This window comes from Lepidochelys olivacea (genome assembly GCF_965140295.1).
Source record: "Lepidochelys olivacea isolate rLepOli2 genome assembly, chromosome: 17".
In the NCBI taxonomy this organism is placed as follows: domain Eukaryota; kingdom Metazoa; phylum Chordata; order Testudines; family Cheloniidae; genus Lepidochelys; species Lepidochelys olivacea.
The window spans coordinates 6412651-6432977 of NC_140427.1; the positions used below are offsets into that span (position 1 = coordinate 6412651).

General features: G+C 39.7%; 1 protein-coding gene across 15 annotated transcripts in view; it reads right to left on the reverse strand.

Moving 5' to 3' along the window:
* BCAS3 (BCAS3 microtubule associated cell migration factor) overlaps window positions 1–20327 on the reverse strand; it is a 502746-nt gene that overhangs the window by 273415 nt on the left and 209004 nt on the right. For all 15 annotated transcript variants that reach the window (XR_014714393.1, XR_014714394.1, XM_084650993.1 and 12 more), the window contains one exon: window positions 123–223. Coding sequence is in view for 13 of the 15 variants with exons in the window: in XM_084650993.1 (XP_084507119.1) it covers window positions 123–223 (101 nt within the window). In the remaining 2 variants the exon portion in view is untranslated. The remainder of the gene's footprint in view (window positions 1–122; window positions 224–20327) is intronic.

A 20327-nucleotide genomic window follows, 5' to 3' on the forward strand; every position in this document is an offset into this window, starting at 1 on the left:
TCTTTAGCATTTTTTTTTTAAATAAAGCTTTGAAATTCACTTGTACTGGATAGGATGCATTTCTCTTCAGAACCGGATATAGAACTGCCCCCCCACCTCCTCCCAGAACCCAAAACCCATACCTGGGAAAGCCATTCTTCATCCTCTTGACCACTATGGTCAGACGCTAAGCTATCATACGACTCATGTCGTGTAATAGGTCCAGGACTCCCAGGTGGAACCACTGTGAAAAGAAAGAAGATGAAAGAACTTAGATTTCTCAATCAGCTTTTTTTAACTGTACCTTCTCATATATATGTTAGTATGACAACATCCATTCTTTCACAAAGCTCTGACTGTTTATACTGAAACACAGAGCAAGATCAGTCTGAGTATAGATGGAGTAAATGCTAAAGAAGTTCCTCTTCTGAAAACTTAGAAGCATTCATTTTATTTATTCCTAGGCAGATACTATGATAACCCAACTTGCTCTTCTTCTTTCAGCCTGAAGCTCTAAACAAGCATACAAAATAGCTTCAATAAAGATGACAGCCCTTCCCATGTGTCTTGAGGGATTTCACACTGACAAATGCCACTGTCAATGATATAAGCTTGCTGCACAAACTTTTCAAATTGTCCACTTTAAGAGAAGTTGAGCTATGTTAAGCTACAGTGACAAAACCTATCCTGAGGCACTGGCATGCATACCGACCTTGAATACTTAGTTTCTTCCCTGGCTTCAGGAACAAATATGATCATCTCATCATGGCACTAATGCAGTTATTTGAAGCTGATTTGGCAACTGACTGGTTTCTTTTTAATCAGGTGGGAGTAGATTATTTACATCTCAGCAGCCATTTCATAAAATTACTAAATTTTACAATAGTAACAACAATCTATTCATGAAAAACATGACACACTGGTTATTTGTAGTATGTACCTAAATAGCTAATGTTTTACCAGAGTGATATATGTACAGTTGGGCAGGTAACATGAGAGATCTAGGCTGTTTAGCGCCAAAGGGGAGAAACTAGAGCAACTTTTTAGGAAAGACAATAGGCAGATTAGACAGAGGTACACATCACGCAACCACTGTGCAGTTAGTTAGAAATGGGATTATTTTTATTATTATGAAAAGCTGGATATAAAACACATATTTTGGAACAAAAGATGCAATTTAACAGAACTTGCCCTACATTTGTAATTGCTTTGGGGTTCTCCTGAACTAACTAAAAAAAGCTCGTACATTAATCAATAGTTCTTCACATGCACAAGTTTTTACAGGCCTCGGCCCATAAAGATTGTTATGGACTTAAAAAGACCTGTCTTTGCTTCTTTTGCTCATTTTATGCCACTTCCTTAAGTGGGATCCTCCTTGTTGATTCTCTTCCAGCAATGGTATTCCTGGATCATTTTGTTATCACTGTCCTGCTTTTGCAAAGAGCAGCCTATGTAGTCATCTACAACTGACAAGATTGCACCCAATGAGGCTGCATGAATGTAATGGAGAGCAGAGTTTGACCTTTAAACTGATATACAAGCTACACACAGAGATTGTTTCATCCACCAGTAAAATACAACTTCTGTGACAACTGATTAACAGGGTAAGACTGTGTAACATTGTGTTGCATCCGATGAAGTGAGCTGTAGCTCACGAAAGCTTATGCTCAAATAAATTGGTTAGTCTCTAAGGGGGGGAAAAACAGGCCCTTTTGCTAGCTTATTAATAGTTTCATTTCCATTTCCTAATTTAATAGCATGCACAGGCTGCTACAAAAAAATGTAACCCCTCCACTTCTTCAGTTTGCACACTCAGGCTACTTAACTCTTGCTGAATTAGAGAAATTTCAAAGCCATCAATATTTACATCTTTTTTACATATAATTTCAGGGAACAAAAATTGCAGTTTGCCTGCTACAAAGAGAAATTGCAGTGATGCCTCATCCTTCACCGGGATTGGCACTGCAAGGATTAATATAATCTCATGATTGCTGGTCCTTGGGTCATTACCATCCTGTCACTGTACCTCCTAGTGACGGCAGCATTATCCTGCAACTGCAACTTTATACTGGAGGAAGTACTAGAGGTTTTAAAGGAGCAAAATGCAGGGGCCTAGAATAACATGACAGGTGAAACTTCTCTCTCATGTACCTGTTTGTGAACAATAGCCTGCAAGTTAGGTCTCTGGTGTTCACACCAGGGGAACCGTACCCACTGGGGGGAGCAGAAGGCACCTTATAAACTAAAGATAAGCAGGGAAGTGGGATACCGGGAGGAAGCACAAGCAGCAGCGCACGAGAGGAGAGGGCTCCTGTCTCATACTGAGAAAGAGGGGCAATCAGCGGGTTATTTCAAGTGCCTGTATACAAATGCAAGAAGCCTGGGAAATGAGCAGGGAGAACTGGAAGTCCTGGCACAGTCAAGGAATTATGATGTGATTGGAATAACAGAGACTTGGTGCGATAACTCACATGACTGGAGTACTGTCATGGATGGATATAAACTGTTCAGGAAGGACAAGCAGGGCAGAAAAGGTGGGGGAGTTGCATTGTATGTAAGGGAGCAGTATGACTGCTCAGAGCTCAAGTATGAAACTGCAGAAAAACCTGAGAGTCTCTGAATTAAGTTTAGAAGTGTGAGCAACAAGGGTGATGTTGTGGCGGGAGTCTGCTATAGACCACCGGACCAGGGGGATAAGGTGGACGAGGCTTTCTTCCGGCAACTAACGGAAGTTACTAGATCGCAGGCCCTGGTTCTCATGGGAGACTTCAATCACCCTGATATCTGCTGGGAGAGCAATATGGCAGTGCACAGACAATCCAGGAAGCTTTTGGAAAGCGTAGGGGACAATTTCCTGGTGCAAGTGCTAGAGGAACCAACTAGGGGCAGAGCTCTTCTTGACCTGCTGCTCACAAACCAGGAAGAATTAATAGGGGAAGCAAAAGTGGATGGGAACCTGGGAGGCAGTGACCATGAGATGGTCAAGTTCAGGATCCTGACACAGGGAAGAAAGGAGAGCCACAGAATACGGACCCTGGACTTCAGAAAAGCAGACTTTGACTCCCTCAGGGAACTGATGGGCAGGATCCCCTGGGAGAATAACATGAGGGGGAAAGAAGTCCAGGGGAGCTGGCTGTATTTTAAAGAATCCTTATTGAGGTTACAGGGACAAACCATCCCGATGCGTAAAAGAATAGTAAATATGGCAGGCGACCAGCTTGGCTTACCAGTGAAATCCTTGCTGATCTTAAACACAAAAAAGAAGCTTACAAGAAGTGGAAGATTGGACAAATGACCAGGAAAGAGTATAAAAATATTGCTCGGGCATGCAGGAGTGAAATCAGGAAGGCCAAATCACACCTGGAGTTGCTGCTAGCAAGAGATGCGAAGAGTAACAAGAAGGGTTTCTTCAGATATGTTAGCAACAAGAAGAAAGTCAAGGAAAGTGTGGGCCCCTTACTGAATGAGGGAGGCAACCTAGTGACAGAGGATGTGGAAAAAGCTGATGTACTCAATGCTTTTTTTGCTTCTGTCTTCACGAACAAGGTCAGCTCCCAGACTGCTGCACTGGGCAGCACAGCATGGGGAGGTGAACAGCCCTCTGTGGAGAAAGAAGTTGTTCGGGACTATTTAGAAAAGCTGGACAAGCACAAGTCCATGGGGCCAGATGCACTGCATCCGAGAGTGCTAAAGGAGTTGGCGGATGTGATTGCAGAGCCATGGCCATTATCTTTGAAAACTCATGGCGATCGGGGGAAGTCCCGGACGACTGGAAAAAGGCTAATGCAGTGCCCATCTTTAAAAAAGGGAAGAAGGCAGATCCTGGGAACTACAGGCCAGTCAGCCTCACCTCCGTCCCAGGAAAAATCATGGAGCAGGTCCTCAAGGAATCAATTCTGAAGCACTTAGAGGAGAGGAAAGTGATCAGGAAGAGTCAGCATGGATTCACCAAGGGCAAGTCATGCCTGACTAATCTAATTGCCTTCTATGACGAGATAACTGGCTCTGTGGATGAGGGGAAAGCAGTGGACGTGTTGTTCCTGGACTTTAGCAAAGCTTTTGACATGGTCTCCCACAGTATTCTTGCCAGCAAGTTAAAGAAGTATGGGCTGGATGAATGGACTATAAGGTGGATAGAAAGTTGGCTAGATTGTCGGGCTCAACGGGTAGTGATCAATGGCTCCATGTCTAGTTGGCAGCCGGCGTCAAGTGGAGTGCCCCAAGGGTCGGTCCTGGGGCCGGTTTTGTTCAATATCTTCATAAATGATCTGGAGGATGGTGTGGATTGCACCCTCAGCAAGTTTGCAAATGACACTAAACTGGGAGGAGAGGTAGATACGCTGGATAGGATACAGAGGGACCTAGACAAATTAGAGGATTGGGCCGAAAGAAATCTGATGAGGTTCAACAAGGACAAGTGCAGAGTCCTGCGCTTAGGACGGAAGAATCCCATGCACTGCCGCAGACTAGGGACCGAATGGCTCGGCAGCAGTTCTGTAGAAAAGGACTTAGGGGTTACAGTGGACGAGAAGCTGGATATGAGTCAACCGTGTGCCCTTGTTGCCAAGAAGGCCAATGGCATTTTGGGATGTATATGGAGGGGCACTGCCAGCAGATCGAGGGACGTGATCGTTCCCCTCTATTCGACATTGGTGAGGCCTCATCTGGAGTACTGTGTCCAGTTTTGGGCCCCACACTACAAGAAGGATGTGGATAAATTGGAGAGAGTCCAGCGAAGGGCAACAAAAATGATTAGGGGTCTGGAACACATGATTTATGAGGAGAGGCTGAGGGAGCTGGGATTGTTTAGCCTGCAGAAGAGAAGAATGAGGGGGGATTTGATAGCTGCTTTCAACTACCTGAAATGGGGTTCCAAAGAGGACAGATCCAGATTGTTCTCAGTGGTGGTAGATGACAGAACAAGGAGTAATGGCCTCAAGTTGCAGTGGGGGAGGTTAGGTTGGATATTAGGAAAAACTTTTTCACTAGGAGGGTGGTGAAACACTGGAATGCGTTACCTAGGGAGGTGGTGGAATCTCCTTCCTTAGAAGTTTTTAAGGTCAGGGTTGACAAAGCCCTGGCTTGGATGATTTAGTTGGGGATTGGTCCTGCTTTGAGCAGGGGGTTGGACTAGATGACCTCCTGAGGTCCCTTCCAACCCTGATATTCGATGATTCTATGATTCAATTAAGAAAAGACAGAAGTAAATGTGACTGAAAAATATTTTTACTTTGGTAAGACAAGAGCTTTGCACTTATGTCAAGACCCACTGAACAACCTTAATTAAAGCTAAAACTAATATTTTTATATCTGCATAACCTAAAAATTACCATTTAAAAATGATTTAAAAATATTGCTTAAGGGCTGACCTTTATGTACCAGGCTTCCGCTCACTGCAGATTTTTATAACCATGTTGTAAACCCCCTAATAATAGGAGTTTATAATAGCAAAGCAGACACAACTGTAACCATAAACAGAGAATGGCGCCTCTATAACAAACAGCACAGGGTATTCATAAACCTTTATATCATGTGAAATAAAGAGCTTTTAATTCAGTTTTAAGTGCATATCTTAACACAACTCAACTATGGAGCTGCTTCTGACACCCTCATAACGCCATATGACTTCATTCTTAAAACTGGAACATAGCAAAATGAATCCAGGGCCTAACTTTTTAAAGATTACATTCAGTGTTGTACTCTTTATGGGCCTCATTTTGCAAGGTGCTGAGATTCGTCCATGGGGTGCTAAGCATCTGCCACATTCACTGAAGTCAATATAATGTTCAGTAGGTAATTAAGGACATCATTTACGCAGCATGCATTTTCAGGATACAATAGTAAAATTGTATTCACGCATATCATTACCACAGTGGTCGATCTTACTCAACAACTTAAGGATGATTTAAACTATCTCAAACTAAAACCTTAATATTAAGAAGTTAGACATCTGTTGAAGATTGCAAAACCTACACGACTCACCACCAATATATAAACATGAAACAATGTTGGCTATAGTAATGCCTTATTTATTCAACCAATGAAAGAAAAACATATTTTTACACGTTTTGCTGTTGCCCCTAATCTTCTCCATATCTCCTAAACTTTCCCTGCAATAAATTCTATTGACTGCAGTAATGCCTGTTTTGAGGGCACAGCTGATCAACTGCAGGCTTTCCTGTTATGGAATTCTGCTCACACACGGTTCATAACTCCAGCAGATGTTTCTGCTTTCAAACCAATGGGAACTTTATGGACTGTTTTTCCTCCTCCTCCTTCCCAGGGGCAACTACTAGAGCTGTCAAGATCGGTGAAGTTGCTATTCAGTGACTAACAGCAAAAACGTTGATTTAGCCAGCAGCAGCAACACTGCTATGTCATCATATTAGTCCACTGAAAATACTCTTATGGAAAACTGAGCACGTATATTACTTGAGACTTGTGCATCTGTACATCACAAAAAATGAACTTTCCCATTATTTACTGAAATACACAGTTCCAAGATAAGGTTAATTAAAGTCCCGAGGAAAGTTTACAACAATTTGAGCCCAGAGGGAATTTTTATATTGAAGTTGTAATCTCATGAAAAGCTGGATTAATGAGATGCGTGATTGAGCACTAACAACAGCACAGCTAATATTTTTGAGTTCTTTAGGAACGTACTTGCACCAGTATCAGATATAAAAAGACCAAATTTTGCTCACGTTCTGTATTACATCAGTCAAGGCTCTTTCTTGCACCCTGATCCTGGATACAAGAGATGTCCAGTTATTAAAGTTTTTTAACTGTAACTCATATCTTGTACCTGTAGCTCACGAAAGCTTATGCTCAAATAAATTGGTTAGTCTCTAAGGTGCCGCAAGTCCTCCTTTTCATCTTGTACCTAGTTTCACTTTACTCACATTATTCTTTCATAAGAGAACATCCACAGACTGTTTATAATTGTGAAAAGGGCATTTCATGACTGCACAGAGATATCGCCCCAACAACTGCAGGTGCTTTGTTTTCTATTAAAATCAGTAAAGCATATTATTTCTGAACCATAAAATCTTAACTTTTTGCTGTAGTTACTTGGATTTCTTTAACAAACCTACAGTAATCTGGAGTTCAAATAATTTCAAATTTCATGCCAGACTGAAGTTTAGTTTGTGTACTCTAGTATAACAAGCTATTGTAACGTGTATAGCGGAAGACGGACAGTACGCAGCCATTAACCATCTGGGGCCAAATTTTGCACCATAGCTTTCATCTGAGCACAATCACTCGTGCATATAAATGACAGACCTTGCCTCTCTAAAACACACTTATGAGTGCAAATCAAGAATGAATGGGTTTCCACATGCACAGTGGTTACTCTTTAAAACCTTTCCCACTGCCATAAGGATAGATTTGGACTCAGGAGCAGACTAGGGACCATACTATGACTCAGAGTCACAATATGGCCCCTGGTTTTCCCTTTGCTCCAGGAATAAGTAACCTGTACCCATCCTATACCGGGTGTAGATTACTTCCTTACTTTAGATTACTTCCTACTCTCCTTCTGCTCAGCTCACCCATTCCCAATCCACCTGAGCAGAAGGAGAACTAGAGGCCCCATGTAGGCTGCTCTCCCCGAGTACTGTGAACCACAAGATGTATCATTCATTCAAGACAGTCAGGTATTGCACAGATGCTTAACACAAACAACTGTTACTCTTAGGTAACTTAAAAAAACCCAACCCTACATACTTACTGTGCCTCTTAGATATTCCCTGTAAGAGATACAGGGTTAAGGTTATTGCAAACACTGAGGTAATGTTATTTTAAGGCATAATGGGGAAGTGGACGTTATAAATTCTATCATTTGTACGTGCAACTGCTAGTGCAAGAAAAATGTCCAGCTAAAGTGCATCCAAATTAACTTCAAACAAAGAGGTTTGGAGGGAAAAAAGCCACATAAAAGTCTTCCCATTATTTCACTTACACACACACAATTTACAATTTTAAATGAATTACAATAGATTCCAAAGTCCAGCTAAGACATGGAAAATTTACTCATAATTAATCTCCAGAGGCATACATCTACCCTTGGTCCATGGGCAAACTCTACTGATAACAATATGTGGGAGATGTGTGCACAATGGCCCTTTAATCTGATTTCAAAGCGTTTTCTTTGAAGTTTCAGTTATATTTAGAATGGATGGAGGCAGGAAGAGAAATGAACAAATCACATACACCTCAACTGATTCTTCATAAGTACAACTTCTTTTAAGATTAAGCTACATATTTCAGGTGATCTACATCACTATATTACTGTTGATACTCATGGCATTAGTTATGTTATGCACAATGAATAAAAATGAATATGAATATACCGGTTCTTGCACAGGTCTCCTTGATGCAACTTTTCATTCAATTCAACAGGTAAGATTTTTTCAGACCTTAGTGAACTTCTCTCACCCTGCACTAGGTAGGTTTATGTACAAGGCTTCATGCTCCCCAGAGTTTATCAATGCAAGTTTGTCAAGTAGTTGAATTCTAATAGCTCTTGATCAATCTTTGTAGCATAATTATGGTGAATGCATGTTCCTAAATTCTTTCTTCCATCGCACAGTTATGATTGTTGGCTCACTGGCTGATACAGTCATAGAGTGATACAGTCATTTCCCTTTTGGAAAATACTATCTTTGAAATCTTAAATGGCAGTATACTCTGTATGTTAGTTGATTATATATATAAAATAAGGACAACTAAATTTCCCTGTAACAGAATAAAAGCCTTGTTCCTGTAGACTTGTTTAAAAAGGAATTTCAAGTGATCACAAATATCTCCTTTCTTTTTCTCTTGATGAAAAGCTCATCCCCAATTGCAAACAACAACAACAAAAAACCATTTTCCATGTTATGAATGATCCTCTGATAATATAATTAGTAGAGAAATTCTGTAACCCAACTCAAATTTATTGTGCCACATTCATTAGCTTATAGAAGTATTTAATTATTTATTATTTATATAAAAAAGTTTACCAGGTGCTTTACAGACATAAAAGACTTGATCCCCGTACCACACAGTTTATAATCTAAAGGGAATATCTGAGTAGGAGATGAAGTTCTCAGGAGCTTTGGTGACTATTTATATATTTTTAATGACTCTTTAAAAAAACAGGTAGCCAAGGCTGCAGTCTACCAGACTGATGGAATTTAAACACTAAAAGTAACAATCTGTAATCAGGCTTCAATGTTTCTCTCAATTCTGTTACAAGATAGGTAATTTTCACTGTGCTTGACTCCAGCTTCCTTTTCTACATTATTGCAAAAAGGGGGGAAAACACTTCCTGGGCACAGTTAGAATGTGCTGTACCACTTACAATGTGTTGCATTGGTGTGGAACTAAAACTTTAGATACTTAGGGTGTGCAGCAGACTATCAATTCTCTACCAATGAGCAATAAATACCTTCTTTCCTGTATTAAAAAATAATTTCAGTTGCAAAGACCTACTGTGAAATCCATCTGATGGCCATCTTTAAAGAATTATGGAAGAGGTAACTATTTCTATAATTCACTGACTTCAAAAGTATGTTTGACATTATTGTCGGGAAAATTATGTTAACCATGGATTAGTGTTACAATCAAAGTATGTAGTGAGAAGTCAAGAGGCTTAATAGTAAATTTTCAAAGCGGTGCGGAGGGATTTACCCGTTTGACTCCCATTAACGTCAATAGGAGTCGTGCGGCTAAATCCCTGTACACCGCTTTGAAAACTGACCCCTCAGTGTTGATGGACCCCTCTCTAAGAAGTTCCAGATGACCACGTAAGAACAGCAAAGAAATGTTTCAGCATGTGCTCTTGTTCATTATTGTTGTTTGTACACATCTGAAAGATTTTAATTCTTATACACAGTGCTGTTTCCAGCATTTAGCATTTGAAAAGAAGATTGGGATGGGGAAATACTTACCACATTGATGTGGCCTCGTATACATCCAAGCATGTATATACTGCTCCAATACCTCTTATGCACTTTGGGAATTTAACTTGAATTTAGTGCATTTTTGTCCATTTTTACTGGATTATTACATAAATGTTCATCAAGGCTAAACACATTACACATTCTGCCATTGAAGAGCTGCACTTCCATGTAAGACAACTTCTGTGAAGTGACACTTGCCCTGTTTTTACTTATCCAGCTCAGACCTATCCTCAGCAAAAGAATAAAATTTCCTTCCTTTTACCACTTAACTTTTCACTTATCAGTAAAAGTGAAAAGCAGATTTGTGATGGGGTTGTCTGCTCCTTAAGGGCAGTAATGTCTAGTGGTTGGCCCATCCCACCACACAACGTGGCCCTTTAAGACTTTGAAAGACATCATACACACACAGAGAGATCTGGGAGATATTGGGAGAGAGGAAATGGTTCCAGGAATAAGAAATGTTCGGGAAGAAATCCCATTACTGTTTCTTTAAGGGCTCATGGCCTGGAGCCTTGCAGAGAGAGTGGGGCTAAGTTCCCCTTTCCTCCTAGCCAATTGGGAATGAGCTGGGAGGAGGGGACCAGCATAAAAGATGACTCCCTTCTCATAGCAGGGCAGATGACAGCAGGAGAAGATGGTCTGCTGAACCCTGAGCCTCAGAGGACTAATTAGAGGGAAAAGCGCCAGCTGAGGAAAAATCGGGCTAAGGCCCTACAGTGGGCTAAATGACAACTCCCCTGAGGGAGGATAGCTGGAGACTCATTGTTTAAGGAGAGGAACAGTAATTTTCTCAATTACCCACCTCCAGGTGGAGGGCGGGGTCTTCTGCCAGTTGGAGAGACAGAGTGGCTGTTTCATTATAGTGCATCCTGTTCCAGAAGGAAAGCTGGGATTCCTGGCCTAAAGAGAGACGTAATATCTGCCTGAACTAAGCAGCACCAGGAGGAGGGGTGGGATTCTTGCTATACAGAGAGACAGAGAGGTCACCCTGAGGGGACTGGAAACAGAACTCAGAGGGCAGGCTGCAGAGGAACCCTGACAGCCAGAAGAACCTTTGTTTCTTTGGGACTTTTGTTATGGACTCTTTTGTATGAGGTTTTATAACTAATCAGCCCCAAGCAGCATATTATTGAGTTGAGAGGGCAGGAAGCGGAGAAATTGACTTCCTGAGAGGGGAAACTGAGGCATGGCCCAACTGCGGTGCCATGCCAGACTGAAAGGAGGCATGCCTAGGTGACCTCCATGCCATCACAAGGTTAGAGAGTTAGGGAAATTTGGTTTCCCTCACACAAAATACAAACTAACATTTCCACTTAAAAACCTTTTTTATGTAAGGAGTGGTGATTTAGACTACAATGCAAACAGTTATGTCAGGACAAGAAAGCACTAATCTTTATGCCCTCATGGTTAATGAAGCAAACATGAAAATCCTAACTCTCTGAAAATGACTGTGTACCAAGCTTTATTCCACACTTTTTGTGATTAATATCATGGACACTCATCAAAAGTCTATATAAACGTACTTGTTCAACAACCCATAGGTGCCTGTGTCTTGTCGATACAAAACAATTAAAGTAAAAACGTAAATCAGGTAAATGAGGAAGAAAAAAAATGTGCATTGAAAATGTTATTACACTACTTAAACACATGGTTTACACAGTAAAAAAAAGTTATCAAACAGTTTATCCAGGGTTTATCAGAGAATGAAATAACAAGCAAAATTAGAATTTGAGAAAATGGTAGAGCAAATCCCTTTTACCATCTCCCGTCATTTCAAAGAGAAAATGAAAAGGCAAATGTCTCAATTAATTTTGTTTTTTACATTACGAAACAATTATCTGGGCACATGTCTTCGCTCTCATCAACACTACAAATGCCTAGGGCATATTCTGCACATATTAGCACATTGCACACAGGATAAAAATGGAATAACCAAGACATACCTACAGCGTGGATCACAAAAGGAGAATTTTGCTTTACAATACAATAAACTATACAATTAAATAATTCCAAATGGCTTGTGAACCAAATATGTTCAGAGTAAAGAGAGAATATGATGAACTTCAAGATGCAAAGTGCTGTTCTAAGCAGATAAAGGAAAACTAAGGCCTGGGCTACACTAGGGGGGTAGTGATCGATCTATCGGGGATCGATTTATCATGTCTCGTCTAGATGCGATAAATCGATCCCCGAATCAACGCCTGTACTCCACCTCGGCAGGAGGAGTAATCGGAGTCGATGGGGGAGCTGCCGTGGTCGACTCGCTGCCATGAGGACGGCCAGGTAACTCGAACTAAGATACTTCGACTTCAGCTATGTGAATAGCGTAGCAGAAGTTGCGTATCTTAGTTTGAGACCTCCCCCCAGTGTAGCCCAGGTCTAAGCAACCTGTCTTCCCCTTCCCTGAAGCCTCTTGTTACAGTGACAATGTTAACTAGGGCAGATTAGGTTTGTTAGCTGTGGAAGAGCATGTAGAGTGTTCTACTGCTCTCTTGTGCTACAATCAATACTCTTTGTGGTAGGTGCTGGCTCTGAGACACCTATGAAAGGCATGATGAGGATAAAGTGAAATGAAGAGGACAAGAGAAACGTGACCATGACTAATGCTTACATACCACTGAGAGAAAAATAAATGTTGTAGCAGAGATAAACAGAAGATAGAAGCCAGGAAACGATAACAAAGTATTATACCTGTGAGCAGAGGCTCTTTAATCTCTGACTGCGTAGAAGGAGGCTGGGTTATAATCATGAAAATGCTCAGCATGTTATCAACGACTACAGAAGGTCTGAAACAAACCAAAGCCAACCCAACTATCAATTTTCTGAGGAGCAGTGTGTCTAGGTTCTGCTTCATCTGGAAATTTAAAAACTGTAGTCAAAAAATAAAACCGAAAATCTTAAAAATCCATTACTGTTTTAAAAATAAGTGTAAACAAATTTCTAAAAATTAGATGTCTTTTGAAATCACTTTAATTTTATTAAAATACTTATTTTTAAAAAAGAAATACAAGAATATATTTATTTCCACTATTATTATTATTATTACTGTTATTTGTATTATGGTAGCAACAGGATACGCCAATCAGGATCAGAAGCTTCACTGTGCTGGGTTACAAAAAACACCCTCTCCAGATTTCAGAGGAATTATAAAACTAATTCCAGAATTACTAGGATTTTTAGACTGCTTCTGAATAATTCAGAATCTTTCCAAGCTAAAGGACTAGCCTTTGGAAGGAAGCTTTACTTTAAACTGGCTTGTAGCTACAGCGAGTCATCTTGAAAAGTATGTTGCATTCCTTAATTATGCTGCAGAAATGAAGTATAATTTCAAGAAAAGAATACAACACTAGCTAAAGGCAATGCTTCTCAGCAAACACAAACATAACATCAAAGGGAGAATCCAGAAAATATGAATATTTAATTTTCCACTTTGACTGTAAAGGTTAAGTATATATCTAGCTGGGTAAGTACGCATCATCCAAGCTGTTGATTGCTTTTGTAAAATGCCAACACACTGATGTAATGTGATTCCCTACCTTCAAACAGCATACTGGGGAAACTACCAAAAGGTTAACTATGATACCCTAGCTGCTGCTTCTTATGTCCTTCCACCACAATCATAGGTTTTTCCAGTGTCGGGCACATGATATGGCCCCTTCTGTATGCCTGGCGAGATCTTCCATGGAGCACGATTCCTCCAGGAGCCGACACATTAACAGACATTCCAGAACAGTCATACATGTCCGGGTTGTTAGAATAGCCCCACTTCCACATACTGACTTTTGACTTGGCAACTCTTGTTCAGAGAAGATTTAAATTTTGCCGCTGGTGTTTAACTTGCATTTGAGAGAGGACGAATTGTAAATGTGATACCACAGAGACTCCAGACTACCTATTAGATTGTGTTATCACTTAGCTTAACCAAACAGTTAAATAGAGTTAACACAATCCTTTCAGAGACAATACTTGGTGAAATGCACAACAGTTGGTCTACAGGTGAGCAAAGATATACTATACTGGCCCAAGTCAATGCCAGCTGTAAATCTGGGTGTAAATGTTTATAAGGTGTGTCTTACAGAGTTTACAAAACCTAATTCTCAGTAGCTTCACGCATAACTTAAACACAAATTACTTTACAGAAATAATAAAAATCAATCCAGTATTGTATAGTAGGAGGTCAAAGAATTTGAGTGGAGTGACCTGGTTCATGCCTTTGAATTCTAGAGTTTGGGTCATATAAAGCAAACAGCATCCCGTGATGAACAATGAATGAAACGGGTATCAGCTTCAATGGTTCCACTCAGGCTTCTACCCACTACGGAACAAATACATTTTCAGACGTGGCTGTCATGAGATAAGTAAACACTGCGTCATTTCTTTTAACACAATAGAAATGGTCTTTTGATTATTCAGAAGTCAATTAGTAAGAACTGCCTCTGAAGCCTCCTATTAGAGGTTTAATAGCAATGAGGTGCAAGTACACTTACCAGCAACACTACAATCAAGCAGAGATTTTTGCTTTAACAAAATCTATATTTATATGATTACATTTCCTATGGTTGAGGGCAGCTGTAATTAATGGATTTCCCTCCTTCCCCTAATGTAGCCATTTGTCAATTTAAACACAGAACGTCCAATCAATTTTGATGTATTTAGTAAGCAATTTGTCAAAAAGTGCTGCAGAGCAGTTAATATATTAATTCTTGTCAGAGGCGTGCTTCTGACAACTGCAGGGCCTCTCCATAAAATTGTTCTTGATGAGCCTGAACTGTTGCCTGGAACCTGAAGGTGCCCCTTGCCATGGTCATAAGAGAGAAATTATACAAAACTATATACGAGAGGAAACTTTATGTAGGGTCCGAGTTTGCTTCAATTTGAATACATTCATTTTAGTCTATTTTTGTTCTGATTTAGAGTAAATCTTGTTCTTAAATGTGTTAGGCTCAGATGTGTCAAACATCTGGAGGTATTTTTGGACCATCCTTCCACAATAATGGGCAACTAGATTGAAAAAAACTATTTCACTTTCAGCTTTTGTAAGATTTACTGGGGACTTATCAATGGAGCGGATACAATATTGTATTAAAATACATTTTTAAGGAGGAAACTGCGAGTCACTGGGAAATTAATAAATTGCCCACATTAAAAGAACCCCAACAAGAATCATTATGGTGTTTGATTTACACAGCACAGTCAAAAGATAAATTATACTTAGCATTTATGCAGCACTATACATGTTCTAAACACTATACAAACACTTCACATCGCTTGTGAGGTGGGTACAGTAAACATCACCTTATTTTACAGAACTCAGACAAACAGGGGAAGCAGTTTGGCCCAAGTCACACAGCGAGTCATGTGGTAGAACTGGGAGTAGAATTCTGGGATTAAATGTCACCCCCACTGAAGTCAATGGGAGTTTTCCCATTGAAATAACCAAGCCAGGATTTCACCCCTGAAGTTTTAGACTTCCAACCCTATACCATGCATCCTCTTGTAAGAAAAGACTAAGACTTTCTCTGAAGCTACAAAAGCATATCATGCCATCAGTTATCAGTACAAATCAGTGTACCTGCCTAGCAGTAAGAGCATTTCAAATAACATCTACTTTTATATGGGTCTGTCAAACAGAAAATAAAAGTCCCCTCAATGTAACTGCTAGAACACAGATGGATAATACAGTGGAACTCCCTCTTACATTGCAGTCACTTTTTCCTACCCCTCTCACCATCAGTGGAGGTTCACTAAAACTAGAAATGTAATTTTAACACTGTGTGTTCTGAAGGAAATGGGGAGTTGCATTCTACTTCAGTATAAATACAGCTTCCAGCTTCATTTTAATGGAATTTTCTCATCAAACAAAAGGCACAATAAACTATACAAAATCAGGATTAAAATCATTCCACATTTTGAATACTTCTCCAGGGTACCTATTCTATCTCAGTCTGAATCTCTCCTGTGCCATCGAACATTGCATATGGAATGAACAAGAAGGTTCTGTCATCCCTGTCTATCATGGGATTCTCTTTCTAGGTCTTCTGTGTTCTTAAGCCCCATAGGTTTCTATCAATGGTTTTCAACCTTTCATTTGCAGACCCCAAAAAAAAATATCAAATGGAGGTGGAGACCCCTTTGGAAATCTTTGGCATAGTCTGTGGACTCCCAGGGATCCATGGGTCACAGGTTAAAAACCACTGATCTATGGAAAACAGCAACCTTTTGCGGACCCCTTAGACGCAGTCTGCAGGACGACCCCCCAGGAGTCTGTGGACCAAAGGTTGAAACACACTGGTTTTACTATAGGCCCTGGAAAACTCATTTACACATTCTCTTATACGATATATATCAATAAAACAAGAATCTGGTCACTTTGGCCCAGTCAACAACCTAGAAATCACCGTGCACAATATCATCTGTAATGCTATTAAATTCACACATAAAGTTGCTCTAAAGTCTTCAGGTCAAGAACAAAAATTACCTGACACTGATTTAATCAGGATTTGGAGCTGAAGAAAATTCACATCCTAAACACATAATTGCTTTGATTATAGGTGTAGTGCTGGGGTTCTAATGATCATTATTGCGGCAGGTGACTTCTGCTTGAAGATGCATAAGCAGTTCAACATGTATGCTAGTTTTATGTTTTTCGTATGCATTAACCATAGTAAAAACCCCTAGGACAATGAATGGATGCTTTAATATTAATGGAAATAAATAAATGGTGCAGCATCTCGTTTTTCTCCTGGCAATTTATTATGATGGCAAAATTAGAAACTAGCCATTTACCTGTAGGTAGTTTCAAAAGGTATGTCCCTAAGCAACTTACTAGCTGAAAAGAAACATGAACATTAGCACTGGCAATCTGTGCTACTTTTGTTAGGTTCCGCTATCAGAGGTGATCTAGGCCAAGGAACCCAGAATGAAGTCACTGCATGATTACCAAAATGTCCTGAAACACTATCACATTCATGCCACACAGTAATGCTATAAGTAGCATATACAGTGACTGGAAAGGTGAGGACTAAGGAACAGGAGGTGTAGGCTTCTGACTGTAGTCAGGCTTACATATTTCCACAGACATTTAATTGAATGCAATGTACGAGTACCTATATGCATGCAAGTATGCAATATAAGGAGGTGGTGGTTAGCTGAGTAAATGCCACAAAAGAGAAAAATTGCTTGTGTAAAGCTTTACCCACCAGTACCTGAACTAAAATTAGTCATTAGAAAGAAACCTGCAATAGTTTCATGGTTGCAACTAATTATTTGTCACAGAAATAAAGCACACTTCAACAGCTCGCCTCAACAGCTCACATTTATGAGCCACGTCTCAATTCCTGAATACTAGTTAGAGGAAGCAAGCTGCAGTTAGAGAATAGAAAAGGATGAATCTTAGCTACTCTCTGCAGAAAGTCAGGTTCTTTACAGGGTAAGCTCCTTGGGGTCATGGACTGTGCCTTCCTATGTATTTGTATATTGCCTATAGTTCGGATAGCACAGCAGGGATCTGAACCAGATTGGTGCCCCTGGGTGCGACAGGAAATAAACGATGATTATTATTAATATCAATAATCTAATCACACCAGATGACGTTACACACGTCACACATATGACACATCGGAAGAGCAAAACGTATAACTGAATTTCCTTGCTTTAGTGAGATTGGTTTCGAAAGGGGAGGAACGGGAGAGGTCAAAGCAGAATAAAGTGGGCAGCAGCACATTCTTTGTAGCAGCAACAGCGGTACCAGCAATTGAGGTGAGAAGAGCATGTGTTACGACCAGCAAGCCTATAAAACATAGCTTCAAATGACTGATATCGAAGTCCTTAAAATCATGACAGCTCTAAGTCCTGTGCAGGGTGAACCCTAAGAAAATTACATCTGAAATGAAATCTGTTCCATTAATAAACTAAAGCGATTCTTGGTCCTCTGACATTCCTACTTTGACCAAATCTGTAAGAAGCCTGAAGCAGTTATCAGCAGGATACTGATGTTTCCTGTAGGTCAGCAGGTTATGAATTTAAAATGCAGGTCACTTAGGAGCCATGAACTTGTAGAGAGGTCCACCTCCCTCCTCACCCAGCTTCCCCATTTGTCTCCAATGCTGTGATAAAAGGAACACTGACTATTAGAGAGCTCAGGTAGAAGTGTATCACATAGTCAGGATCAAGGTTTTTGCAGCAGATGTCACAGATGACCTCAAAGCAATCAAACAGCTGTGCAAACTCACTTACAACTACCCTTGGGATAAAGGTCGTGGACACTTGTTCAACAAAATATTTCTTCAAACAATGGTTCCTTTTAACCGGGCATATAGCTTTATATAACTGTGAATATAACTAAAATCTTTTCAAAAATATAGCTAAAAGCTGAACATAAATAACTAAATCCACTATTTTAAAACCATTCTCTTGTCATACAGTAACCAAGATCTTATTGGCCTACTTTGAACTTTCCAAAGATTAAAGAATAAGATTTTGCTACTCTGCTTTAGCATCAAACTGCATATTTACAAAAACCTTCAAAGTATATCCTTCAACCAGACTACCAGACGTTTCATTGTTCTATCTGTCTGCTGATAGAGGTACCCTGTGTTAGAAAAGCACACACAGTATTTTTCAATGACCTGGGGGCAAAGGTCACTTATTATAAATGGATAATGAGACCTAATGCAATGTTCTGAGTGTGGACAAAGAAAGGGTCTATCCATAGCCCTCTGTGACTTGGTCATTCAGGCTTTTATTTCCCCTGCACACTTAATGGAGCCAAACAATTGGCAGAAATGCTATACAGAAAGACTGAAACCGAGAGAAACTGCTGTATTGTAACTCTGATGGACAGATACAAATAGTGACCCTGAAACGGCGCCAGAATTCCTTTTACCACTAACATGGCAGACAGCTGTAGCATTCACCCTAAACTCCCATTTAGCCATTTGCTGGCAATTAAACTTACTGACGGAAGTGATAGCACATCAAACCACAGGCTACAGCTAATGTCAACCCATTACATTACTGCAGGTAAGCAGAGCCAGATAATTCCATTTTAGCATATATTTCCTAGGGAAAAAGCAAACAGGTATTTTTTTTCTTGTGAATCCTGTTTTGTTTAATAGAACCTACTTGCTCATGGACTTTAGAGCATAGCCTCAAAATCAGAGCATAATAAAATTGGAAAGCAAATATATCACACAAAATTCAGAACAGTACTTTCTCTGTTAATGCTATTCTTTATTGTCAATTTTCTTGATTTAAATCTGCAGTATTAAGATTTAATTTTTTCCCCTATACGCCTGTAGTAGATCTGTCAACTTACACTGTTCCCTCTTACCTTAATTAAAATTTGATTTAAAAAAAAATCAAGGTAACAAACTCTGCAAATGAATTTTTAATACACATTTAGCTAGCATTTTTAGATTAGCTGTTATTTTATAGCACACATTTTGCTTATGTGTACAACGACTAAGTTATTAGGAAGGTATCTCAAAATAGTAAAATATACTCAATGTGGAATTTTATTATATTTTTCTTTCTTTAAAAGGCTCTCTCAAGAAGCAATTTGAGTTGTGTAGCTTTTTAAGCATTTATTAAAGTAGAAAATGTGGCCACATTCATCCCTGATTTCAAGGTCAGGGATGAATCTGGCTCCCATACATGTATAACAGGATTTTATTTTCACCCCATTTATACAATACATGACTACTAGTCTAATCAGAAATTGAAAAAGTACATAAATAAAACTGTTCTGTATAAAGTTACCTAAATTCAGAAATCAGTCTTCTGTGTTTCTGGACACATACTGGAATAACTGTATGCAATGTAAAAATTTCTGCATGTATGTAAGTGTGTAGTGAAAATACTTGTACTCAGTGAGGATGAAAGAACAAATGAACAGAAAATGTTGAAAAAAGGTAGGTCTGGCCCGAACAGACAAACTGCATAAACTCACAAACATAACTGGAGTGAGCAAGTTAAAGTTTCTACTGACCAGATTTCTATTGGCTCAGGAACCAGCTATTCCCAGTGTTCTCCAATTTTTAAATAATTGCACAAAGCATTAACCTTGAAAGCATTATAGAACAAAATCTATTGATAAAAATGAACTTACACATTGAATGCTTTTTATTCCACAAAAGGCTCATGTATCTTCTTGATCTGTTGCTTTTTCCCTGATACGGGCATATTCATTATTAACGGTACAAGAGAATATGTATTCCCAGAAAGAGACAAAATACGAGACAGCATCCCATGTCCTGCTCATAAGAATGGGGAAGAGATGAGACACTTTCTTCCAAATATTAATTCCATTAAAGCAAGTGGAGTATTTTAATGACCACCTACATTACTTCTTTGGGGCACTCACATTTATTTTTCCTCACTTCGGCAGATGAAGCTTCTTTC